General features: G+C 41.1%; 1 protein-coding gene across 5 annotated transcripts in view; it reads left to right on the top strand.

Moving 5' to 3' along the window:
• The window catches only part of fhod3b (formin homology 2 domain containing 3b), an 80,641-nt gene that overhangs the window by 44,269 nt on the left and 8,458 nt on the right, over positions 1–27,914 (top strand). For 2 of the 5 annotated variants that reach the window (XM_088306745.1, XM_088306749.1), the window contains 15 exons: positions 400–467; positions 2,454–2,559; positions 14,498–14,592; positions 15,047–15,158; positions 16,145–16,239; positions 17,289–17,432; positions 17,525–17,772; positions 20,847–20,966; positions 22,457–22,504; positions 23,280–23,387; positions 23,475–23,609; positions 23,688–23,738; positions 24,704–24,894; positions 25,208–25,783; positions 26,569–27,473. In XM_088306745.1, the coding sequence (XP_088162871.1) occupies positions 400–467; positions 2,454–2,559; positions 14,498–14,592; positions 15,047–15,158; positions 16,145–16,239; positions 17,289–17,432; positions 17,525–17,772; positions 20,847–20,966; positions 22,457–22,504; positions 23,280–23,387; positions 23,475–23,609; positions 23,688–23,738; positions 24,704–24,894; positions 25,208–25,783; positions 26,569–27,473 (3,002 nt within the window). The remainder of the gene's footprint in view (positions 1–399; positions 468–2,453; positions 2,560–14,497; positions 14,593–15,046; positions 15,159–16,144; positions 16,240–17,288; positions 17,433–17,524; positions 17,773–20,846; positions 20,967–22,456; positions 22,505–23,279; positions 23,388–23,474; positions 23,610–23,687; positions 23,739–24,703; positions 24,895–25,207; positions 25,784–26,568; positions 27,474–27,914) is intronic. The other 3 variants (XM_088306746.1, XM_088306747.1, XM_088306748.1) reach the window with 3 other exon arrangements.

Genomic DNA, 27,914 nt, shown 5'->3' with positions numbered 1-27,914 from the left:
ACTGATTATCAGGAAGATTGTTTCTCAGCCATTGTGGTGTTTCCGCCACGAATTTGCATAATCACAAACTGAAGATTCAGCACTGTCAGCAGGAAACGACTCGCTAACTCTACGCAGATGTGACGTCTGCTCTTCTTTTACGCCGGCTTTTTTTTTTTTGTCTCAGCATATTTTTCACATTCAGCTACTCAGGAATAATTGATGCTATTAAGTCAGTGGACACAATGGAGTTATTTGTTATTCGTGGCACACTGAGTACGCTTAAACCGCAGTTCATAGGCGGTTCATTTCGGGTCGAATAAAACAAATTTGTCTTATTTATTCACCACTTGCTTTTGGACGGCATTAAAGGAGGATTCCACGTGTTTGACTGATTTATCTCCTTTGATCTTCACACAGAAAAACTCTACAACTCTACTGGAAGGGAGCTGAGGAGAGCCCTCTTTTCCCTCAAGCAAATCTTTCAGGTAACTTTTCAGCAGCTGGTTTCTTCCACTTCCACACTGGTAGTAACAATCACGTGCCGATGGTAAAGCAGTTATGGAAGCAGTTTAACCCCCTCCAGAGGAGAGAAGGAGCCTTGATGGCCCCACAGTGCTCCCATCCGAAGGCTGGGCTTGATCAGAACATGCTCCAGCTGGGCTTTAAATAACAATGTCACTGACAGGTGAGAGTTGCAGTTGGTTTTGTCATTGGGGATAAAATTGTCAGAACAACAAAAGTATTCTAACCAAGCTGCAATATAAGGGGTAACTTTGCTAGTGCTGCAATGGGTGAATCGCTGGCATTGGGCTGAAGCATTAAAAATTCAAAATCTTACATTTTTAGGAAATGCCCAAAATGGCATTTTTGTTCAACCTTTAACATTGTCAAAAGAGTGCAAGCCGTTTTCACCTCTTGAGATTGGTTAGCCATTTGAAGAAATAACACAGATTTTGGTCCTTGAACTTATAATAAACGGGTGGCGGGGGGCAGCACCTGAAGGTTGTTGGCATTCTTGACCACTACAGGTGAAGTCCATCTCAACTTAAATAGCAAAAGATGGTGGTCTTAAAGCTAGGTATCCCACTTACATTCCAACACTCACCTATAGCCACACGATCTGCGTCTCGTGACTGAAAGACGAGATGGCTCCTACAAGCTGTTGAAATGAGTTTCCTCCATATGCTCACTCGCTCTGACGCAGTGACTCACCATTGCTGCTGCAGCTGGGTGAAAGACTCAGCTGCGAAATATATTTTTTCAAGTATACATTGGTATTTGCCCCTCAGTGAGTCATGGAACTTCCTACTAAATCGGTTCCATTGAGGATTCTTGGCAAAGCTCTCTCTCAGCAATCTCGATACCAAAGCCAGAAACCTGTTGACTGAAAATCTGATCCAAGATGCGTGATCACAACAGAGGAACCCCTCTTGAGTTCATCACGGTGATTCCAAAGTCGCCCCCTTTAGTTTGCTTCGTGAAGTTCAGTTGGACAGGTATGAACTCGGCAAACAATTCTGGTGTGGAGATGATTACAAACATGGTTCTCATGTGATGTGAGGGCCGCATTAGTGTAAACTGTACTTCACAGCCACCTTTTTTTGTATCATGTGATGCGCTGGATGCACAGTAGTGCAATAAAATTAACGATAGCATCAGCAGCTAACAGGATTCAAGTGTTATATGGTGATGTTACTTCATTTGTCATGTCAACAGATTAGGTTTTAACAGGCATGACTTTAGTGTGTTTGAAGTCTGTGTATGTAAATCTCTGCAACAGTACATTGAGTAACAGTGACTCCCAGATGCCTTAAAGCCACGCTTGTTAGGTGGGTGAGGTGCAGAGATCGTGAGTTTGTGTGGAGTTTGCATGTTCTCCCCGTGCCTGTGTGGGTTTTCTCCGGGTACTCCGGTTTCCTCCCACATTCCAAAAACATGCATGGCAGGTCTAAATTGCCCCTAGGTGTGAGTGTTCGGCTATGTATGTGGTGCGATTGGCTGGCAACCAGTTCAAGGTGTCCCCCGCCTAGTGCCCGAAGACAGCTGGGATAGGCTCCAGCACCCCCCGCGACCCTAGTGAAGAGAGGCGGTACAAATAATGGATGGACTCGAGCCAAATAATGCAAACTGACGATGTGAAAGAAGCCTTTGACTCTCTGGCGGATATCTGAATGGCAAAGGGCCTTAGTTCATTGTGCAAGGAGATGTGACTGAGTGATGGGTTGCACCCCTCATCTGAGGTTAGGGAGGATGGGAGCCTTACTCAATAGGCACCTCAACAGTTTTCAGAAAGCAAACAAGCCTCTCTCCGATAACTAGATACACACATTTTTTTTTAATGGTTCCAAAGCCCGAGGCTATTTGGTTGAGCTACTGCCACGCTACGTTTTTAAATATAGTTCAGGTCAATGTGAAGTTTGCTGACTGTATTGACTTATCCTTTACGTTGTCTTCTCCCTTGCCTTTTTCAGGATGACAAAGATCTGGTGCATGAGTTTGTGGTGGCTGAAGGACTGACTTGTCTGATCAAAGTGGGTGCTGAAGCTGACCAGAACTACCAGAATTACATCCTCAGAGGTACATGAGCATCAGAACCGCATGGCGTTCTATTACAGTCACACTTTGGCTTCGGGTCTGAAGGAGGACTTGACCAATCAATCCGCAAACACTTGTCTCTCCATAAACCTGTCCAGAACCATGTGTTTACTCTGTAAATTGATACCTCGGCTGTATGACCTTCTCATATGAAAAAAGCATGTGGAGCAACGTTGAGGTCTAGTTTAGTGGCTGGTTAATTTATCAGTCCCCTGGTAGTGAAGGTGAGAGACCACATGCTTTCAGTCCAGATAGTGAAGGGCTCACTCGCCCACTGCAAGGTCATTGACATTTAACTGCCTGCTATCAGGGTCACACGTGCTTAAATAGCCCATAAAAAGCTGTTAGAATCATAAAATTTACCCTCCTTTATATTGTGTTTATCTTTTCCTCAGCTCATTTTTTAACTGTATTTGCTTGATAAGCCTGAGCCAATAGTATCAGGCTGGCTTTGTTTTTTTTTTGTGTTTTTTTGTGATCCAACTAAGGGTTGCAAATTTCCAGGAATTTACAAAGTTGGAAAGTTTGCATGGGGATATATATTATACTCAAATTTATTAAACCAGAACTTCGGAATGTTCTTAATGAATATCAGGCAATATCTAATTAGAATTTTAATGTTTGCACAGGGCAAAGAGAGATGTTCATCATTAGTAGATATTACAGTTTCGGGGGAAATTATTGAATTGAAAAGAAATTCGGAACATTTTCTGTTAAATCCCACGAAAATGCAACGTTGGAAAATGACTCCCAACTTTTCAGATGAAACAAAAACACACTTTGCAAGTCATGCTATGACATTTGAGCAAAATTCTTGCTGTGTTCTCAATCAAACACTTTTGTGCTTTAACGACCATCACTAAAACAAGATTTTGATGACCTATATTAATTCCAGTGTTGATTCCCTTCGATGCATCATGGCCCCCAATGTGCAACCTTTCTAAGAGCTGACCTTGTCTGGATGTCAGTGACAAGTTACCTCTGTTGCCCCCCCCCTCTCTGCGGGTTCTAAACATGAACATGACCCCTGCTTGCAATCTGTTGGCCTCGATCTTTAATGTTTTTCCCATTCCTGCTCAGATTGAATTGCGTAGGAGAAGGAGGAGGTTTGGTTTGGACTCTCCAGCGCTAGGGGAGATGTTGGTGTTATTGTGTGATGAATCATCAGACCACTTTTCAGATTATTTCACTCCCCTGTCTGATCAAAACATCCTTATCACTTATTTGTTCCTCCTAATGTTTCAAAATCTCAATGAGAAATAGTCGAGGCGGGGGGATGTTTGTTTGTTTTGTTTTGTTTGTTTTTTTAACACGATGGCTTTCAAGTTGATGCCTGTTTCAAAAGGTAAGGACGACAGACCTGAACCGTTGTGTCTGGAGTGCTTCTGAAAGCTCCCTCATGAATCAATAAAACTATCTTGGAAAATGGAAAAAAATATTCACACTTGCACCGAGTGAGCATATATTTTACAAGAGCAGGTTCCCAGACTTCATTGCTTGGAAGAATGCCATCTACAGCCACATCTTGCTTTTTCCCTTTCTCAGTGCTTGTTGCCCTGAAGGTGTCTGTGACCAGTTAGTGATGTGATGTAGGTTATTTCAGGGTCCGGTCCCTTTTTGGGGCCCCCTCACACCTGGTCCAGAGGGCTTCCAGACTAGGGATTTAACTTGCTGGAGGCCTGCAGTTGTGGCCCAGAGGGAGCCTTGTATGCCTTCATCACCCCATCAGTGCAAATGGGAATGAGGTCACGCTTTCTGAGGTGCCGTTTTTGTCATCTGGTTTAGCTACTTTATGCCCAGCCATGCTGCAAGGTCACTAATACACCGGAGTAATTAAAGCCTCATTAGATGAAGTCATTCTTCAATTCATGGATGAAAATAAATAAATAAATAAATCAAATAAAATCTGTTCTGGGATGCTGATCAACCTACAGATTGAGTTTTCAAAACAATTGATGTCATAACTGTTACTATCAAAAAATCTAAATTTACTGTACAAGGGAACATGTCAGTTTTTGATTCTCATTTATTTTCTACACCGCTTTGTAAGTCTTGATTTTTAATGCCAAATGTACCCTTTTGTAGCACTTAGCTAAATGTACAAACAATTAAGCACCCTTTGATAACAATGCTAAAACAAAATGTTGTTGCTCTACGGACAGTGGTCTACAAGGAGAGTTTTATGTAACTTTACGGGCCTATTTGTCCAGAAATTTTCTGTATTGTATAACCCGTGGGGCATGCGTGTGTTCACTGTTCCTCTTTTCACCTAGAATATATCTGTAAATGGTAGTTTTGTCAATATGGGACAAATCCTTTTCTTATATTCAGTCAGCTGGAAATCAAGGTAGACATTTTTTTTCTTTTGACCAAAAGTTAAACAAACTTGCAAGAACTACTACAAACAATTGTATTAATGTGATTTTTCGCATTTTGCGGTAAGCGCAAAGCTCCTTTAAATTGGCCAACGCAGCAAAAGACATGGGAGCAGCATCAGACAGACAAACCAATTACAGCCAACTTGAAGCAATTATCTCTTTCTCTAAAACGGTCTCTGTGGACGGTCTTCAGCATGATCTATGTTTTTACTGACACCAACTCTGCTATTTCTGCTCCTGCAATGTTTTTTCTTATGATGAAACACGCTATGGAACTAAACGTGACATTTTTAAATGACAGGAATGTGGAGGAACTTCCCTTTATACCTTTTAAAGTCCACGAGCATAAGGGATGATTCTGAATATAACGCTTGTAGCCTACTCCGGGGAACATAAGTCACGACATGCTATTTTATGTTATACAGTGGATTACATTCTATAGCTTCGAAAGTTGGCAGTCCAATTGTAGTAGATAAGTCATGCTCAAGTTTCTTGTTGTGCTTTTATCACATCTTTTTTACGCGAGTTTTCATCTTTTTGGCACAACAGTTAGACGTTCTGCTGTCTTTAATGACATGGTGGTTACAAGGCTATAAGTCGAGAGCTCCTTGTGACACTTTGCACTGCATTTACCACAGTGCTGATTTAGCCATGTTCAAAAACAGAAAGATAATCTCCAAGTCCAGTGTAATCCCTTCTGAGATACTGGATAACTTCCAATTTGTTTGAATATGAAAATATTTTTCTCATAAAATAAAAAATTTTAAGAAGATGTTCAAGAGTAAAATCATTGCCATCATAAAACTTTTGGGGCATCTACGAATACCATATTGGCATCATGTGTAACACTTTCCTTTGTTGCATTAAGTTCTTCAAGCTTTTGACTTTTTTTGAGCTGCGTATAGAAAATGACTGACAGTGTAGGTGAGTTTGTCACTATCCAATGAAAAGCATTTAACCTTTTATTTTTGTTTGTTTTCTGTTCTTATTAAATATATAAATATTTTGGACATACAAAGAGTGTCAGAAATGTTCTAAGACTTGTGTCAAGCCGAACCTTTCCAGTTCACTGCAGGCCAGACAACAAAACAGCTCGTCTACAAAGAGATGCGCTGGCATTTGCACAAAAAAAGGCAAGACTCGTGTCAGGTCAAATCACGGCTGCTTAAAAGGCCTTGAGCATCTGACAGTTCCTGGCCAAGAGGGACACTGGTGTACTGGAGCAACCACTCTACTTACCTGACCTAGCTCTGTACTTTTCTTTCCCACGCTCAAGGGGCACATCAAGTTCTGAAGATGTTGATGACATCAATACGACGGAACTGCAGATGAATCCTTCCAGGAGTGCATGAAGGCATGGCAAAGAGAGCTGGGAAAGCAATTTCAACTCCTGGGGGATTACCTCCAAGGGGAACGCTTGTAGTTTCCTTTTTGGATTTGAATTATGATTCGTGACATCACTTCTTTTCTACATTGTCTAACCAACAAGATTTTTTTTTTTTTAAATCGTGATATCTGACTTCAGGACTCCTCAATATAATCGTCGAGCACTTTCTTATCCATTTTTGACAAAGGGACAATGTTGACATGCACGATGACCCGCCCCAAACTAAACTTTGACATAGTGCGCCAGAATGTGCTCATGTTGCTGCTTTGACCATTTGGAGAGAATTAAGTGAAAGCCCAGGCGTGACTGTCATAACGGTGCTGCTGGAAGCTGTCGTTGGAAACTGTATTGTGTCGTCTGGCCGCGTTACGGCTTGGCTCCTCCAGTGGGGCCGGACCTTTACGATTGCCCATCGTCTGCATTAACGCATGTGCATGCTGCTTATTACGGGAGCAGTGATTTCCCTTTCTCAGCATGCTAGATTGACGAACGGGATTAGATAAGGGTATGATAAAGGAAATGTGTGGGAGAAAAAAAACAGATGATTGACGCCTGTACAGTGCACGAGCTTTGTGTGAGAGGTGCGGCTTGCAGGAATCTTCCACTCCTGCTTTTATGCATGCAACTCTTTTCCTTTCCATTGTTGCATATTGTAATTGACTTCGATAACAACTGCCCGTATGAGCAAATGAGTGCCACATATGTTTTCCTCCTGCAACTCCTCAACTCCACTAGTGACATTTAGCCTCCAATATGGTTTCTCTCCAAATGACTCCATGCGCCGTGCTCTGGCAAGTCAATTAACATGTTCAAGTCTCAAAAGCTTTTGACTCAGCAACCTTTACACGAAAGGAAACCCTGACCTCGTGACATTGTTTTTGGTTAGATCATACCAGTTTCCCCGATCGTACTTCAGGTGAAACCTAACAGAGCCCCTTCATATCGTCCTCACATCGGCAGGCGATTTAACCCCACCTGCATGACCTTTTATATAGCGTTTCTCCTCCCTTAATACCTGCGAGTATCTTGGAAAACAAAAATGTGTACATTTTGTTACTCTACGTTGCTGCGTCTACTCGATACAAGTTCAATCTTAAGCCTGCAAGGTATGACGTAGACAAACTCATCAGTCGAGCATTCAACAGCTTTTCATTCATAACATCTGAGGTACTTTGTATATAGAGCAAGTTTTACAAATATGCAACAACTCGGGGCTTGCAGTTCCTCACAAAGCCTTCAAGCTGACCCATTTCATGCTTTTAAAGTTGTTTGTATGTCATTCGGGAATTTATTTGGGCTTCGATCTACAGTGAATTGTCAAATGCCTGGAGATGTGTGCTTCACTTGAAAATGAAAGCATCCTCCTTATATAGTACTAACGTTTTGGTGGCCTTGGTGTATTTCTGGCAGTCTTGTTGACTGGAGATGTTTTGGCAGGGGCAAGTTGTCTTGCACCAATGTCTGGACTCTTGATTATGTTCTCCGTGAACATGAATTATCCAATAGATGCATCGTAAATGGTCATACAAGCGTAAAAAAAAAAAGTAGTTGTTGATAGTAAAAGAGAAACAATACAACTTTATTAATATCTGTAATATTTTCTATTGATTCTAACTGTTTTAAAAGGAAGGCAGAGCATGGTAATGATAAGCATTCATAATGGAGCGTCGGAAGAGTTCTTACTGACTTGCATGCAGAGATGCTCGACTTGGCGTGATGTTTTGGACCACTTCACACCTGTGATTTTCTCTAAACTTATGGTTGATTACGGTTGAATTCCAAGGATCAGACCAGCAAATTCAACTTTAGAGGTTCTGTGGTATGCTTTTATGTTTTGAAATAGAAGGTCTTAATCATTTCTGATAAATCCGCTAACATGTTACAGAGGCTTTTAGGGTGTTTGAGCTTGTTGTTTTGGTTTGATGGCTTCGATTTCTTCACTTTGTGGTTCTCATCTGTTGTTTCCAGAAAACCTCCTTTTTTTTTTTTGTTATGTCTTTAAATGCATGTTAATGTTATTGCATGGGATGTTGAAATGTTGATGTTGGCAGCAATTTCAGAGACAACGAATCTACATTAAACAGTTTCTATCCTGCAAAGAGCTTTGAGTGAAGCGTGTCCCGCTCACGAGCATGCCTCCGTGCATGCACGTCTCTGACCTGTGAGTGCAGCTGCTGGCTAATGCACAGAATAGCGAGATAACAGCCTCAACTCGATGGAGATTTGGCTTCTCTCCCAAAGTGCTGATAAAATAAATTCTCCTCGATGACGGACGGTCCAACTGACCTAGTTTTTGTATACATTTCCAAATTAAAAACCAAAGGCGCAAAGTGATGAATGAATTTGGGAAAGGAGGCTTTTGTGTCGACTTCACGCATCTTTCCAGATAAGGTCGTTCCGTTGGAGCCAGCTGACTCATGTTGGCGCTGCCAACCAAACCTCAGAGATTTTCTCACCTTGGCAGCTGTCAGGGAGCAGCCCTTCCTGCACATTCTTGTGGATTTGCAGCATAATTGCTGCGGTTTATGAGAGAGAGGTCTTTAAGAAAGACTTTCAGAACCACCGCTGGAGCTTAGACGCTGGCTACGGGTCTTTCTTACAGAAGGTCTTTTGCTTGTTGTCCTTTCGGCCATGTGTTTTCTTCCCAGGCTAGCCTTTCCCATCATGGATACATTTAAATTCCAATCATTGAGCTTTGAAGGCAGCTCACCGTCTGCCAGCATCTCATTACGTGACATCCATGCAAAAGGGGGCAGAGCGATGTTATTGTTGTACTTTGTGTGAGGTATTTTCGAGCTGCTCATGATTAACCCAAATGGAGGCCCACATTTTTGGCCCCAGATCAGTGCCTGAAGTGGACGCTGTCCTGCACAGCCTCAGCACTCACATGCTCTTCTTGTGAATGCTCCCAGGAATATATTGATGATGTCTGTTAAACAGTAGATTTTTTGGGGGTGCGTGGGTGATTGGCTCTCCGGGTATTTGCTATCATCCATGTTATAAGAAATCTTTTGCCATGGCGACACCGAGTGGGCACCGGGGCTGATACTTCCGAATAAAAATGCTCGATATATGTCTGACTTCTTGTTCCTGCCAGCTCATTCATTTTCTTATCCAGGGGTCATTCAAACACCATAAATGGTTGTGAGTGGCATACAACTCTGCAAGATGAAACACATTAATTTAAATGAAACAAAAGAAAAATAAGAGTACTTCAAACTCCAGGATTAATTTTGGGGCCAGTACTGAGTTTATGTCACAATCAATGAGACGTTTACAGAAAATGTCAAAGACTTCAGTTTCTTTGCTCTCAGTGAAGATTTTTGGGGGGGGCATTAACTGATCATTTTGGAGTATCGTCTTAAAATTTTACAGAGCTGTGTATTCGGCCAACAGGGAAAGAAGTTAACACGGGCCTCGGAACTCAATCTGACAAAAAGTGACCACAGCAATGTTAGATCTAGCTAGGAAAAATAATCCCATTTTTTTCAATCGATCTCTTGCTGTGCCTGCTTGCTAACTAGAAACAAGAATTTCACACATTTGTACAGAAGCAGTAAAAAAGTTTATTTCTAGTACCTGTTCAGCCAGTTATGTAAACCCCTGCTGGATGTTGCTAGGTCATCATTTTTGACCATGACTAGAAAAGACAAAAATGTGATTCCATCCATTCATTTTATGGAGGGCGGGTCCTCCTCACGGTCTTGAGCAAGCTGGATTATATCCAAGATGGGGCATGAATAGACGAACAATTCCCACTCAATTCACACCTTTGGACAATATAGAGTGGCTGTAGGTAAATCATAATTAGTTGTAATTGCTAACTTAATCTTAGGCTGGACCCTGCAGCATTAAACTCCACAGTCTCCAATTTTCTGCTGCAGTTGTTTTTTTTTTGTTTTTTTTTTACCACCGTCAAGCTCCTTAAAATCACTGACATCACTCATTGGCAAGACCCCCCCCCCCTATCTTCACTCTTTGCTCACCAGGCATACCACCACCCGCACCATCCATCCCAGCAGGTCAGCACTGCTTTTGGTCAAATTTATTTTCAACTGTCTGCCCCAAACAACTGGAGCACGGCTGCATCAATGTAGCGGCTACATTGTAGCCTATACAAGTTCATATGCTGCCTTTTTTCCCCATAAAAACAACAAAAGAATTGGGAAGTCTGCTTCATGTTTTGGACACCCAGGTGTTTTTTTTCTTCTTCCAGGAACAGTTTCATGAGCCATTTAATCATAAATTGGGGGAAATAAGTTTGCTTCTCACGGAGGTGGCTGCTATGTGAATAATTAGATGTTTCCCAGGATTGCATTTTCCATAATGAATAGTAAATTTAGTTTTTAAAACAAGTTAAAGTATCGTTTTACGTTAACAGGATAACTCTAGTCTGTGCGGTTTTGTGTACTTACGTTTAAATGTTCTTAAACCTCCACTGGCATGAACTAATTCCATGACTAAGCATTTTTAACAACTGAGGGAAAGTTTTGGGGTTTTTTTGGTACCGTGTAAAAACATTTCTACATTTAATGTCTTTATCTGATGACAAGGGTACACAAAATCCTCATGTGTGTTATGATAATCTAAACATGGGCTCATTTAGTGGTCCATTTTTGGAGCGCTAATGGTCCTCTGTCAGCAACTCAGCATTCATGTTGTGTGATGACACGCTGAAAAGACTTCAGACATTAAGGCTCATCTTCTCCTCAACCTGGCATTTGTTCAAAATCTTTGTGGCCCACGCATCCAGTACTCAGGTGTAACTGAGACACAAACATTGGCCCAGTGGTCATGTCGCAGGTCGTCTAGAAAAGAAGAATGTAGCTCATCATGGAAAAGTCTGGAAAGTGTGTTAGTTTGAGTTCTTGAGTCGGTATAGCAGCTGTTCATCATGTCATTACTGCTGTCACCCATCCATCAGCAGTGCTCCCAAGCAGAACGAGAACGTTAGGGGGTAGGGTGACACTTGAGTCCACGCTGACTGAGGAGGTTAATCATGTTTTTCTAAACACACACTGATGTGGTCCGCCCCGACTGTCCGCATTGTCCACGCCGCCGCTCAGGGCTGGCCGCACGAGAGGACTGTCAGGAATGCTCGGGTCTGACATGCCGGGAGTAATTAACTCTGATTGATAAAAGATGAACTGTAGCGTTCACGCAAACGCACGCACACACACGGTCAAGACGGCTGCACCTGGGAATTCTGTCTTATCTGTGGCAAACTTAATTCTCCGACGGTGTTTTTTGTCAACGATGACGAGTATTATATAATATTATTAAAATTTCGATAACGCCACTTTTTTCATGACGATAGCTAGATAATTACGAGATAAATGTGGCTCTTTGATGACGAAAACATGACGTGACGTACATGGATTCTCGCGAACGGGGCGGAATCGTTAGTGTGTGGTCCGTCAGACGTTCGAAATTTAAGAAATTCCTTCCTATTGTACATGTTATCTCTCTTTCAAAAAATTGCAACGCAGCACGCGTAGCACACAGCCAGCTAGAGAAGAAGCAGCGGGAGACGCCAGCTAAGCTCCGCCCTCCGCATGAGCGCGAGAGTCATTTTGGAGAGAAGCGCTTTCCTAAAAGTGAATCAAGCTCGGTAGGCAATTTCGTTCTGGTAACAGCAAGTTGTTGCAAGCGTAATGTGAGCGACGGGGACGGAATTCGCTTTTAGCAACGCTTTTTACTCAATACACGGCGGCTACCAGCACACACTTCCTGACACACTCCCCCAGCTGACCATCACTCACCAATCAGGAGCGAGGAGAATTTAGATACATGTAAATGAGAATAACAGTTTAAATGCATAAACTCAACTGCTTGACCAACACTAATGAGAATATAAAAAATATATAAATGTGTAAATAATAATTCTGAAAATACAAAAGTAAATATCTTAACACAAATTAAATTAAATATATGAATTTACTTTATTGTTAAACTTAATAATTCTCAGTATAAATTCATACACACTTCCAAACCTTACACAAGTAAAGAATACATGTTTGATAGAGTGTTCTTGTGGTACTGTATTTGAACAAGTATACTACACGTCGGTTCAGGGTGTACTAATAAGCATTTTTGTCCAAAAGACTAAGACTAAATCTAAAATGCCTGCCTAAAACAACACTGTTCTCCGCCCCTTCAAAGATGTAAGTGACTGAAGGTGCAGTCTCTCATCTCATGACATGGGAAGGAGTTTAACATGACCAAGTGGAGATTAGTTCCTAACTACTGACGAGCTCTCAATTAAGCCACTCTAAGTCTTGGACCAAGCTGTTGATCAGATAAAACTTGTTTTATTGGGTCATATAGTCCACTTTAAATGTTGTATTTACTCAAAGCTCCTCTTTGTCATCCCTAGCAATTTCGTAGGGAATTTTGTACACACGCTAGTCTTGTCAAGTTCTTTGTCTGACAGTTTCAAATCCAAGATATATTTAGACAAGAATTCTGATGATCTCGGGCAGGTGTTTATCTGAAAACTAATAAAGACTCATTTGAAAACAAAGAGGAATGGGCGGATAATCAATTAATTGCTATTGCTTAAGATGAATAGGTGTTGGATAATTCTACTCTTTTCCAGGATCTGAATTTGGGGTACAGATGTCAGCAAAGATAGGACAGGGCATTTCTTGTTATTTGTATAATCATGAAACAAAGCAAGAATCCTTTGGAATCCTAATAATTTCTGTGACATTTAAGGGACTTTAATAAACAATTGGAACAGCAATTTTTTTGTGGGTGAGGAACTTGAAAGTTAATTTCAAATAAATTATGGACCAAAAGTTGAACAATGCAGAATCTGAAATGAAAATAGTGCAAGACAACAGATATCAGTCGATTTCTTCCAGAACTGCTTGCTGGGATAGATTCTGTTTGTCTTCATATGTTCAATTAAAATACGGGAATACCTTATTGAATTTCAAAGGTGTCTCGATGGACTTGTCGTAACTGAGTTTTACTTTTTTACCACATGGTAATTAGAAATAAACATTCCTTCAATGTTACCATGTTTTCATTGTTTATATCTTTGGTTTCCAGTCCCCATGCCCCTTCCCATTAGCTGATTAATAGAGGTAGTGGGGTCAAGCTGGGCTCATCCTGTTAGTGTGAACGCATTAACCCCTTGTTGTGTGTGCTGCAGTGACCGCTGAGGCTCTACTAAGCACCTACTGTTTGAAGAAAAGAAAAAAAAACGAACGTTTGTCAGTTCAGCTGTACTTCACCTTCCCCCAATTCCCTCTTTAACAGAAGCCCCACACTTGTCTGACCCGAGCTCTTCCCCACTGAGATCCCTTGGCTCTTATTTTCCTCTTATTTATGTATCCGCTTACACATGGAAGTCATGTCAGCGTCCATCGAGGCGGTCTGCTCAAATATTTTCCTTACAGTCATGTCGGCTGACTTGAGGGATGAGTGCGCGGAGTTGTTTTTTCAAGTTTCTGTCGGACAGTAGCTCAAGTTTCGACGTGGGGCACGGCAATATAATTAGCACCTTTCACAACAATACACATCTGTTTGTGATGTGTGTGTTTCATGTGGGAAGGGGTCAAGCTCTTTTTTCATACATTAATAGTCTACATGTAACGTTTGATTTTTAAAAGTGATAGTCAAGTCATTCACAAGTATTAGAATATGTTAAAATGTGTAATTTATTCCAACAGGAATTGATCTTCATTTGAAAATATTACTACTGTATATTAATGAATTAACCCATTATTTAATAAAAAAAATAACATCCATCCATTTTTTTAAATTACTGTAGCAAATATTCAATGAGCTAAATTAATACAAAATAAATAAATGCTTCATAATTTAGGCACAAAATAAATAGATGCTTTGTAGGCCAGATAAAAAAAAACTACATATTGTACTCTACTTTGCACACCCTTGGTCTATATTTTGTTTTACTCGCAATAATTATTATAATTTTTTTGTGTGTTGTGACCTTGTGATTCATTCTTTCAAAAGTGACCAAGACGACCTGCTGTGCATGGCCACTGAAGTTGGAAATTTCGTAGTTCTTCCACTTGTTTTGAAATGGACACTCAGTTCTTACAGAGAAGACAATGACAAGACTTTACTGCATGGATGATTAACTAAACAATCTCCTCCATTTCATTTTTTTTTTTCTCTGCAGCTCTTGGACAGATCATGTTGTTTGTGGATGGCATGAATGGACTCATTGCGCATAAGGAAATAGTCCAATGGCTCTACACTCTTGTCGGAACCAAGGTAAGAAAAAAATTACAATTATGATTTTGGAGTTCTATCAAGATTCTATATGTCCACTGCCTGATCATGAATAGTACCTTCTGAAAAGAATTCACACTTGGGTCTTTCAACCTTCATGTTAGTGTAGTCAACTCAGCCCTCTAGTGGCCAGATTGTTACACCCGTTACACAGCTATAAATGGAACATAATTTTGGAACATATTTTAATTCGTTGTCTTTGTAATCTTTTTCATTCAATAATTGGTTTTCTATTTAATGACAATCTCATTTCCATGATGAATATCTCTTAAATTAGCATATTATACCATCTGGTTTTATGTAGATTTTAAACCGTCATACACAATCACAATTACCTGCCAGGCTCTTATTAAGTCACCCAAGATGGGACATGATGATAAAACTTGAATTGCGGAATGTTTTTACTTCTCAATTGTGCATCTCTCTCACTGTGAAGTTCCGTCTGGTGGTAAAGACAGCGCTGAAGCTCCTGCTGGTGTTCGTGGAGTATGCAGAGTCAAACGCCGCCCTGTTCATTAATGCCGTGAACAATGTAGATGCCAAAAGAGGTAAAGTGACACCCATGAAAAGCAGAAGAGCAAGAACAGAGGATCAGTGCAAATTAGCACAATCTTATTTCAATCATTTTTGTACAGTGAAGTCACTAATTGCAGAGTCATGCATCCTAATTCGATCAGTGCAGAGTTAAAGCATAATCTCATTCTAATCCACTTGTTGAATGTATGAATAAAACTTGAAGAAATGACTTTACTAATGCACACACCCCCAGAAAAAAAATCTCTCAAGATGGCCTCTTTCATGTACCTGCCTTTTTGCATTCACATTAATGTATTTTTCTGTTGAATGAAAGAGAAATGTTTCTCAATTTGCCTGACTTATGCAATTAAAAAAAAAAAAAAGCTATTTTAAAGCACCCTTTCCTGGATCTGCACCAAAATTATACATTCATGAGTGTGTTGCAACACCCTCTCAAAAGATTTTGCGCAAATTGGTTTACGTAATCCTGCTCACCACTAAATAATGAGTCACAACAGAAGTTGCGCACGAAACAAGGCATATTCAGGAAGAGATGTCGCATTTGTATTGTGGAGTGCAGCATCCAATTTAAAACAAACTCGTGAAGTTGAAGAAGGCAGCTCCATGGCATACCAGTTTGCATGTCTTCCTCACAGTAAAAAGCTTCAGGGTTTAAATCTCATCAGACCCTTCTTTGTGGCGTTTGCATGTTCTCCCCATACTTGTGTCTGACTTCTTTTGCATACGCCTAGATTCTCAAAACATGCATTTAATTGAAAGCTCTACATCGATTGAAATCGTCCAAAGGCGTTGATGTAAGCGTTAATGATTGTTTTTCCACATGTGCCCTGTGATTGACTGGTCAACAGTTCAGGGTCTAACCTGTTTCTCATCGAAAGGCAGCTGGGATAGGCTCCAGCTCACCAGTGACCCTCATAAGGACAAGTGCTTTAGAAAAAGGACGGATTGGCCGATTCTCCCATCACAAGCATCTGTTGTCTGTATTTGACCATTTCAGGCACTCAAGTATGGGGGAACATTATGGAGATCCTGAATGAAAAGGACGGAGTGGATACTGAATTGCTGGTGTATGCGATGACACTCATCAACAAGGTCTGTAGAACTTCAAGCGAATTGTTTATGTGCACTAAATTGACAAAAAAAGTATTGAGAGAGACCGTAAATGTTTGCTGTTCTGCTTTTGGTTGTGTGAATCACGTTGAGTTGACTTGTGTATGAAATGTGCTGTATGAATAAATGTTCCTTTGGACTAGGCCGCTCAGTTTCCAGTGTATTTTGAACAGTTGCTTGCAGTGATAAGGTTTTTTTTCCCACATTTCTTTCCTTTCTTTATGACGAGAAGGATTCCATTGGAAGAACAAGGCAGCTTTTTTTATATAATGTAATTCATTCACAAGAAAGCCCTGACCTAAACCCCATCAAAAGTTATCAAGTTGAAGTAGAACAGACACACTCTAACATCTTTGAACACATCTTGCAAGAAGACATATTAAGCCCTGCCTCGACTTGTGCAACAATTAATAATTGATTTCTTTTTTTAATTGCCTACATTTGTGACCTAAACTCTAGATCAGGGGCGGGCAAAAATTGACAGCTTGGAGCAGATGAATGGAGTGTTTTGGTAACCTCACCTCTTCGGAGAAAAAAAAAATACATTTAATTTTAATTGAAAGTGGACAAAAGCATTACAACAAAATATATGTTTTTGACAAACCACAGTATTCAGAAAATAAAACATTAACAAGGTTTATTCATTTAATTTTTTTCAAGTTTGGCGGGCCGGATTGAAACGTTTAACGGACCGCATGTGGCCCGTTGGCCGTAGTTTCGCCACGCCTGCTCTGGATGTACTACAAACCATGCCATGATGCCCAAAAATTTTTTAATCATTTTAAACTCATCTTTCAATATTACACTTGAAAATAAATGGCCAAGAAAGTAATGTAACAGAAACTGAGTATCTTCAAATAGGCTACCAAGTGCATTCATTCTTTAATTGATTTCCAACTCAGTCTACCCACAGCGTCATTTTCTTCTCATGACTTAACTGTGCATCTTTTTCCACAGATGCCATTTTGTGCTCCACCCATGTACTTTTGCATTTCTGATGCAGCGTTTGCGTTTGTGTATGTTTGTTTCAGACTCTGGCCGGCCTGCCTGATCAAGACTCTTACTACGACATGGTGGACTGTCTGGAGGAGCAGGGCATTGAGGCCTTAGCACAGAGGCACCTGAGCAGGAAGGGCTCTGACCTTGACCTTGTCGAGCAGTTAAACATCTATGAGGTCAGGAAGCTCCTCATTCAGCAAACAAAATCTATTCTGATGAAACCCTGTTTTTGTAAATGTGAGTTGACGTGTTTCTTGTTCTACCCCAGACGACTCTCCGCCGCGAGGACGGTGACGATGAAACACAGTTGCCTCCGAGCGGCAGGAAGGAGCGCCGGAGAGCGAGCATGGGCGGCACCAACGAGCGGCGCGGCCTGGAGAGACGACGCAGCCGGAGGCATTCTCTCCAAAACACCAGAGGTCACGTCTCGGCGCCAGCGTCGCCGAGCAGCCCTCACGCTCATGGAAGCGGCTACCTGCACTTTGGTGGCCAGCGTGTTGAAGATATCAGCGAAAGGTGAGGAGCACTGCGTGAGAAGGCAGGATATCCAAAAGCTTTAATTTTGACTTGAAGTTTCAGCGATTGTTCATAAATGATTCCGTGATGGTACTTCAGGACTTTATGCATTAGCATCTCAAATAATTCAAATAGCATGCAAAGAAAACTCAAGAAAATGTCATATAATAAAATCACCAGTGATGACATTTGTTTGGATAGAGAGCAAGTAATAAGACACACGGTCACAAGGCTCCCGATGATTGAATGCAGTCGTAGATAGACAATTCCTTTTATCCGCAGGGTAGAGCTGAATCTGGCGGTAATGCAAACAACACACCAAAAGAAAACAGAGACTGACCCTCTGGTGACCCTGGCTCTTACACACGCTTCAGGTCACTAAGGGGTCACTAACGATGATGTTGCTATGCATACTTGACCTGCACATGCACAACGGCAGGGATGATATAAAATAAAGCCGTGGCTCCAAATTAGCACTACAATATAGCATTAGGAGATGTTTGTTTAGTCACTTTAAATTTAAATTGGCGCTCCCCAACCCTGAACAAGATCAACAATTTAATTACTAGAATTGAATGTGAAATTCATATTGGAAAGGAACAAAGAAATAAGCAGCATCTGCGGGACCTGGCACAAATAGATGTAGTAAGTTAATTGTTTTATGATATTGTTGCTCACGGGTCGCTATAGAACCAACAGGGAAAAAAGAGGTTGTTCTTCCCTGTTGCATTTTTATCAGTACCAGTGAGCAGACAAAAATAGGTTGACTTTTCAATCTCTGCATTAGTATTTTAGGTCGTGCCCCTTCTATATCATCTGATCACTGCCACTCTTAATGCATCACATCCCAGCCAGGTTTTGAAATAGCATACCAATTAAACCTTGTGGTAGCTCCCAGGTCTGGACGGTCATGTGATACCTGCCCACTACAGGAAATTCTAGCGGCCTTTGAAGATCAACGTTTTTCCATTTTGTTAATGAAAGCCAGAAGGCCCGATGCGAGCGATGGATCTAAAAAGCAAACGGGCAACAAAACTCACGTGTGAGGAGAGAGAACAGGAAATAACACGGGGCATATCTCCTGCAGCCTTTCACGCTCTCAACATTGAAATGAATCATTAACAGATTGTTTCCATTATAATATTTGACATACCTGTAAATACCCCCTGTGTCTTGGTCCATTTTTATCTCCACCAGGGTTCTTGTATTCCCATCTTCATGTTTTTATTAGCGCCTTTTGAATATGATCCGCATCCACGTACGTCATCGAACAATACTGCCACCTTGAGGACACGTTAGGCCTTCTTTTTTTTTTGCAAATTTATTAAAAATAAAAAACTAAGAAATCACAGGTTTATAACTAATCACAGCCTTTGCCACAAAGCTCAAATTTGAGCTCAGATGCGTCATGTTTCCGCTCATCATCCTTGAGAGGTTCTTTTATCTTAATTGGAGTCCACCAAGGCACACGCGTCTATATAAGGTCCCAGAGGTGACAGTGCATGTCAGAGCACAAAGCCAAGCATGACGTCAAAGGAATTGTCTGTGGAACTCCAACACAGGATTGTCTCGAGGGATAAATCCGAGGAAGGGTGCAAAAAATTTCCGCTGCTTTGAAGGTTCCAGTGAGCGCAGAGGATTTCAAAACCATCAGGACTCTTCCTTGAGCCAGAGGTGTCAGATCCAAGTTTAGAAAGTAGAAACTGCCAGTTGAGAAGAAGCACCAATCGCTAAAGCCAAACTGTGGCAGGGCTTTTACTTTCTGGACTTGGATTTGGCACCTCTTCCTTGAGCCGACCACCTGTCTAAACTGAGCAATTGGGGAAGATGAGCCTTGTCTTCCAAAAGAATAGACATCTTTGCAGGACTTCACCATAAAGGTCTATGAGTATAGTATAGGGGCCAAACGGAAGCCACTTCTCAGTAAAGCCAACAGGGCAGCCAGCGTGCCATGAGCCAAAAAGTGAACTGCTGGACTCTCAGACTATGAGAGAGAAAAATGTCTGTGATCTGATGAGACAAAGATTGAACTCTGTGGCGTGAATGCCAGTGCTAAACGTAATCGGTTTGCGAGTAAAATTAGTATGTCGCGATGTACGAAGACATGCTGGATGTAAACCTGTTTCAAAATCCTTAGGACCTCAGAACTCTGTCAATGTCCTCGAGTGGCCCAGCCAGAGTCCAGACTGGAACCTGCTCAAACACACAGGCAATCCTCATCCAACCTGATACAGTTTGAGAGGTCCTGCTAAGATGAATGGGTGAAACTTCCCAAAGATAGGCGTGCCAAGCTTGTATCATGTTCAAAAAGACTTGAGACTGTAATTACTGCCAAAACTGCATCAACAAAGTATTGAGGGAAGGCTTCGAAGACATGTATGGTATATGTGATGACCACTGTACAAAAAAATTTCATTATCGGGTGTTGTTTTCCTGAGTAGAAGTTGCAGGACCATCCAGGAATTAGCCTCTTAATGAACAAACAAAGGGACAAACAAAATCAATGTAAAAATCTGGATTGTTTTTACTTTTATTTGAATCTTAACAATGTATCCTTCAGATCCATAGTTTTTGCACAGCATCCAAGGAAACAGGATTTGAGGTTACAGAGCCCAAATAATAACCAGCTAACTAACAAACATTCTTGCACCTGTTCCTTTGTCTTCTACACTTGAAACTACTGCTTGCTGCATGTGTGTGTTCAGCGTTTCCCACGAAATTCCAAATGGAGTCAATCCTACATCAAAGCGCTATGATTTTGAGTTTGCGTTTAGCCTGTGCTGAACGGAATGAACACAAACACAAGGCACGCAATGTCACATGATAAACTGTACTTTTATGTGTTTACATATACTCCTTTTGGATTTAATGGCTTCCAGAAGTGGAAAAAGTGAGTGGTGAAATACTCGGTTGAGAAAAATGTTACATGGGAAACACTGAGATTTGCCACCACATTTGTGTTGTCTTTCTAAAGTCATTTTTGCTACCATCGTTTCACTTTGCCTTGTGTCGTACTTTTCGTTCCTACGTCCTCCCTTCCCTCCTTTCAACCCTCAAACCATCCCTTACCACAGAGATGAGGAGGAGGAAGGAGAGGAGGAGGAGGAGGAAGGAGAGGAGGATTTGGAGGATGACGATGAGGCAGATGATGAAAGTCATCCGGTCACTGAGTCCTCTAGGCAGGACGTTCACAGGTATTTAATTGGAGGCTAACTTTGTCCTCGATAGAATGCAACCCCTTATTCCCTTTGTCAAAGATCGCTTTCTTTCACCAAGATTATTTTTTACAACCACCACCCTCCCAATAAAACATAATAAAATGCACAATGAATAAGACTGAGCACAAAAAAAAAAGTCACAGCAGGAGCCAGATTTCAGTCTACATGAATAAGCAGTTAGCAAGACTCGTGACCTCATTGTTACCACAATATTTCCAGCAAGTTTGGTGTGAATCGCCCACTGTGATAAACCTCGAATTGTAATTCTTGGTATTTTGTTTTCAAGGCTATGCTTTCAAATCATTTTGGTGAATGTTTACTCCGCTTAGCTGGGATTAGCGTAGAGCCGCCATAATCAGTTAAATGGAAAATTTTTAATGCAGTATTTCATTTTTTTTGTGGTTTGGCTAAAAAAAAATGGTGCTCTGCTCGGTTCAGCGTTGCTGTTTTTTGTGCTTTGAATCGCAAAAGTCGAAGAGTAGATAGGCTTAAGGGCCTTGACATCATCACGTGTCTATTGCGAATCAACCAAAAAATTTTACTCTTAAGCTTACCCCAATTAAAAACATAACATTCCCCCGCCATGATGTCTACCCACAGTAGTATTTAAATTGTAGATTGAATCCATGGTAAAATTGCTCCCTTTTTTTTTTTTTCATTCCTTCCTGCCTCCTCCTTGCGTCCGTACTGTTTTTCCACCACTGTTACTAAAACACCTCCTTTCCCACCGATTTGTCTGACATCCTTAAAGATGTGGTTAAAGGGAAATGAAGAAAAAAAGCTGTAGTTACCTTCTTTTCACAATTGCTGGAAACAGTTATTTTGAGAATTTTATCACTCATCTGTCTTTCATTTTTGATCCAAGCCACTGTTAACACAAGACAAGTCAACAACTGTATTTTTAAGACGAAAGGGATTATAGTGTGAGTCACCTCATCACTGTTCAGAGTTTCGAGAAAAGAGAACGCCCAAAATTTGCTGTGTACAAAGGCGTATTTGAAGAATATTACTACGGGAGTTGTAAGAATAAAGTTGTGACGATGAAGAACTTGAATGAAGAAAAAGTCCACATTTCAAAAGAATCAAGTTGTAATATCATAGGGCGCAAGTAGTATCTGTACAAGAACGAAGTTGTGATTTTAGGAGGAAAAATATTATATTACAATTTTTTAAAAAAATGTCAAATTTTAGAGAAAATTTCTAAATTTGCCCCTAAAGCCGTCATATCAGAAGAAAATGCAGTAGTTATTCTCTTGCCTCATTGAAAGCACCTTTTTTTTTTAATTAAATGTGTGGAATTCTGTAACATTAATCCCTTTTTTTCCTTTTATTATCACTCCTTAGTTGCTGATTAGAATTGATTTTTGTAGGTAATATTGATGAGTAACCTTTTTCTTGTACCACTTCTGTCTGTCTCCATCATTTCAACTTTTGCCACTTTGTTTCACGCATTCTTCCATTTTCAGTCTGACAGAAACATCTAACACTCTTACAAAGACCTGCTGGGCGGAAAGGTAAAAGCAGTCATACTTGAAGGATGCTTTGTTGTAGAACATGAACCTTGTCACTGCATCAAACAGAAACAGGATTGCTGCTTTTTATTTTTAAACCGTAGTCGCCTTTGCTGTTGTTTCAGCTTGCTTCTTGCCAAACTGCTCATTGGTCTATTACAAAAATACTGCTCCTTACACCTATCTAAGGTTGCATTGTATTAATCGCTGCTTCTGCCTTGAACTTGTCATAGTGTGCTTGGACTGTACAGTAAATCTTGATATCAAGTCTAAATGAAGAAGTGCTCAACTGGCCTGCTTGTTCTTTGGTTATTTCTTTTAGTCAGCCATTCAGAGTGGCTGGTAAACTGATTTTCAGGCTTCAGTCAACCCCAACATATTCACAAAGTTGTAGTGTCTGTTTTTTTTTTTTTTTTTTTAATCCATGCTTCGGTTCAATAAAACACAACTACTATTCTGTTTTTGTGGTCAGGCCAACCCAATTAAAGTATTACTTTGAACACCATCTTGGTGGCAAGGAACTATGGTTAAGTGAGTTGAGCAGTTCAATTGGGACACAAATAATACTTTGCCGGACTGTAGCATCTTCTTTTCACTGAACTATGTCAAAGTGAGTTGATGAATTTTATTGAGACAAAAATAGTTGTTTTGCAGTTTTATGGCTCCTCTAGAAAATTTTGAGTCTTTAGTGGGTTTTTCAATTACTCACTGCGTTTGCGATAGGGCTTGGTCCCTATTCCCAGTGAATATATGTGTTCATTGCCTCTTCTGTTTACAGGGTTACTTCCAATGAAGCACCACATGCAGGCACGCACCAGACTCCAACATCACCCAGCCATCGCTTCACTAGTACGGCAACCTGCACACCGGAGTCAAAAACAGACAGGTTGGCCTGGATGATAATGTGCATTATGTAATCTCAGCAACAACTCCCAACATATGGATGTTGTATCTTTATACTTGATGCATGCAGACCTGCTTTGGGAGGCCTGCTGAGCTCCTCGTACAGGCAGCATCAGGAGTCTTTGGCTGCAGAGAGGGAAAGGAGGCGCATGGAACGAGAGGAGCGTCTGCAGAGGATCGAAAGGGAGGAGAGGGACCGCTTCAAGTCAGTCTCACCTTGGAAAACACAGCAGCGTTATTGTATTATGAATCCAGACAATAATTTTTGCTTTATCCGTCTCAGTCGAGACTATGTTGAAAAAAGGGAAGAAGCAAGACAAGCCAGAGAGGAACGGTGGGTTTTATTTGGTTTACATCAACTGAAAATATTTTTGCAGTTGTAATGATCGATTAAAATAAAAAATAAAAATAAAAATTGTGTAACGCTGTAATTCAAATCGAGAGCAGATGGAAAGAGTTTCACAGAGTCCCACAGGCTGAATTGCGTCTGCCAGGGCCCCTCCAGGCCTGTTCACCATTAAGATGTGACCAAATTAACAAGACAAGTGTGTCATTGTCTTGGCGTGGATGTGCTCCAGGTGCCCTGAAAGTTTTTTTTTTTTTTTTTTGCCATCGACCATTTTCCCGCCTCTACAGTGGAACGTCTTTTCTTTGCGCAGGTGGTAAAAGTATTAAAAGTATTCACACTCTGTACTTCATAATTGTACTTTTTTTTTTTTTTTTGATAACTTGGCACAACAAAAAGAAATACTGCACCCAAACTAGCTTCCCTTTTTAGTAACGCATGTCATTCTCATACCAAAAGAGAAAAGAAAACACCTGAGAAAATGTGTTCATATAGCTTGATGGATGACTGATGGACAAAAAAATGCTGAGCTAATGATCATAACTGAAAAAAATACTTGTGAGTGAAGCAAGCCTATTAATTTTACTATTCAGGAGAAGAAAGTACAGATATATTTTCAAGAATATGTGAAAAGTGGTCAGAAAAAATCAATATGAACTCATTCACTACCAGCTGAGTACAAAAAATGGATCTTTAAAGTCTTAAGCCGTCAATGGCAGGAAATGAATCAAGTAAAATACAGATACCTGGAAAAAAACTACTTAAGTACAATGACAAAATTTTTGTACTTTTCAAACTAACATTGTCACTGATTTGCAGCTGCAAAAAATTTAAATATGAAAACGCTTTAGTTATTGTGATATTTCCCTGACACATTCATGCCAGTTGTAACAGTTGTACATGTTTGGGACATCATCAACATAATAATTTAGCGTTATCCTTTGCCGTGGCAGGTACAAGGCCGTGGAGAGGCTGGCGGCCGAGGAGTATGAGCGAGAGCGGCCCCGGGTGCCCATAAGAGGCCGCACGGAGATCACACTGTGTTTGAGTTCCAACCCCGCCGTCCGCTCGGCATCCCGTTGTGTCACCACTTCATCAATCGCCGCACAGCAAGACGAGACACCTGATGATCAGCAGATGTCAGGTAAAATGTTTACTAATAGCACAAAGGAAATACATGCAGATGATGTGTTGTATGATGCTCGGAAGGAGGACGAGATGCACGTAGACTTTACTAACCCATATAGTTCATTTCACATCATCTAATCTACCATCTAGTTTGAAAATCCATCACCATATATATGTGTGGGTAGAAGACAATGACATAACACAGATCACATTGAGAACCACTGGCATCATCTACATGTTTTGTTGGAACACTTGAGAAAATTCCAAAGATATATGGCAGTCCTCCGCTGGCACGTTACCTTTTTGTAATTGTCTAAAATTTCTCGCAGGAAATGAATCCATCGTGGAGTGCAAACCCGAATCTCCAACAAGAACAAAAAGTCCAACCTCAGAGTTAAGAGGATCAGAACGTTGTCCCTCACCTCCCTCGCAACCAAATATGGCTGCAAAAGAGCCGCCAGCAGACACGCAGGATGTTTCTGACACTCAACCAGTTCAGAATGTTGCTGAAGAGCCAGAGGGGTGTAAAGAGGGACGAGTGGGGAATGAAGAGAGGCAGGAAGAGGGAAAGCTTGAGGAGCAAGAGCAGTGTGAGACTGGGATAGAAGTACGAGAGCAGGTGGACGTGGTGGAAGTCGCTGATGAAGTGGAAGTAGCCGAGGAAGCACAGGTAGCGAGTATAGCCGTGGAAGTGGATGTCGAGGATGTTGAATTAGAGGAGAATTGTGAGAGGGTTCAGACGATAGACAGGGATGTCGAGGAAAGTATATTGCTGAGCGAGAAGGAGAGACAGAACGAGGAAGTGAACGAGAAGGACAACTGCTCGGCATCCAGCATCTCCTCCACCAGCAGCACTCTAGAGAGGGAGGAGCGGGAGGACAAAGTCAAAAATGACATTGAAGCAGGTATTACTCGTGCACCTTGATTCTTTGAATTATCCATGGAGAGCAGGGATAGGCAAACGAATGTGCCAATGGCTACATTTAATTTTTAAAATACATGAACCAGGTCATTTGGAGATACTTTTTTTTAAAATTATTAAATAATATATTTATAAATAATATATTTGATCCTCTACGATGAGTAAAAATGTATTCTTAGTTGCTAAGTTAAATAAAATTAAGTAAGTACCGGTAATAGTATTTTTGTTTAAATGTAGATATAATTATTTTGAGCGACCTTGTTGAATTTAAAATGGTCTCAGTCTTGGGAATTTAAGCCTCTCAACAGTAAATAGTCTCACATTTTTCTGGTCCTTCATAAAAGCAGGCTGATTATCTTGAATCAAAATAAGACATTTGAAAACATCATGCTTACTTTTGGAAACAATGATCAGCAATTTTGCGGATTTTAACTGACATGTTACGGACCAAAAAAAGGAACTGAATCCTAATTAATTTGTTGGTGCATTTGTTGCGCTGTCAATTTGGAATAGTGTCCTTTTTTTTGAAAACACGGGATGGAAATTCAAACTTTTTTTTAAAAATCTGATTCAGCTCTAAAAAGGAAATGTATAAGTACCTTTTACTAAGCCTATTTGAAGGGGAAAACAGCTAAAATGATGAAATAAATCTTACAAGACTTCATACGTTGTCGTCCACCCCAATGTGAAGTCAACCTGAGATGTTTATTGCAGTTTTTTATCTTTTTTTTCGATTATTATTTTCAGATATATTTTTTATTTCAACAGGCCAGTGGAGCCAATGCACTGAAGTCTCAGAAGAGAACAACATCCTTAACAACAAGCGCTTCATGCTGGACATGCTCTACGCTCACACGTCCAAAAAGGAGGACGACAACGGAGCAGGAGAGACAGAGAAAGAAACTCAATGTAAATGTGAAAAAGACCCCGAGATGGCTGACCCCTCTGTGGCGAGCTTGGCCAGCAGAATCTCCACACTGGAGGCTCACAGGCAAGCCAGAGAAGAAAATGTGAAGAGAATTGAGGTGGGCATTGTGGACAAACAAGGCACTGTACGCGCCGTGGCGGAGAAATTTGGTGATTTGGTTAAAGGTCTGACATCTCCGACTGAAGCGGAGGCGTCAAAGGAGCTGCCGCACACTCTGAGCGACAAATCCTCCAGCAGCATCTCGTCGGTCCAAAAGAAGGAATCGGACCAAATCTGGGACCAGCTCATGGCCGCGCCCAGGGAGCTACGCATCAAAGAAATGGATTTCACCGACCTGCGGGACGAGGATGACGTGGATATTTTAGATATGGACAATGTGATAGGCTCTGGTGATCATGTCCCGCCGCCGCCGCCGCCACCACTGTGCAATGCTGTTCTACCGCCACCCCCGCCTCTTTTTGGGTGCCCCCCGCCTCCTCCCATCCTTGGCAAAATGGTGCTCCCACCTCCACCCTTCATGCCGTCTCCTTCCCCTCAGCTGAACCGGGTAGACGGTCCTCATTTCCTCAAGAAGAAGAAGACAATTCGGCTTTTCTGGAAGGAAGTGCGCCCCATGGAATGGCAGTGCAAGAGCCCTAAATTCTGTAAAGAGTCCCTGTGGTCCAAACTAGAGCCACTTAAACTGGACACGTCCAAGCTGGAACAGCTGTTTGAGTCCAAATCCAAGGAGCTGCCTGTGACCAAGGTACATACAGCCTGCTCTGTACATTTACAGGTGCACAAATATGTCTCGCCGTTGACACGGCTGATTAATTGGTGACAGAAAGTAGTTTGTGCTTGGCCTATTGTCATTTTCATGCAGCAACAATGGTTTAGTTCGCATGTTTGTGAATTTGGTTGATGAGCTGCGCCTCATTGGCTGTTTCTGCCTCGCCCTCTAGTGCATCTGCAAATTTGGTTCCAAAACATTTTGTTTTTGGTTAAAAAAAACTTTTAGACTCGCAAAAAGCAGGTCTAATTTGAGGTGCAGGCATTCTAGTGCAATTTTGGTGTATTTCAGTGAGATGCAGGGAAAATGTGCACACAACAGACGGACCTTTTAATGGTCAGTGTTATTTTTTTTTTGGCTGCAAAAGCTAGATAACAATCGTTCAGGTGTGTTGCACCAGGGAGAGATGGAAAAAAC

The sequence above is a fragment of the Idiotropiscis lumnitzeri genome, chromosome 10 (assembly GCF_059441095.1).
Source record: "Idiotropiscis lumnitzeri isolate Australia: NSW breed Sydney's pygmy pipehorse chromosome 10, RoL_Ilum_1.0, whole genome shotgun sequence".
In the NCBI taxonomy this organism is placed as follows: domain Eukaryota; kingdom Metazoa; phylum Chordata; class Actinopteri; order Syngnathiformes; family Syngnathidae; genus Idiotropiscis; species Idiotropiscis lumnitzeri.
Note: the sequence above shows the minus strand (reverse complement) of the source record. Positions and strands in the feature narration are given on the sequence as shown.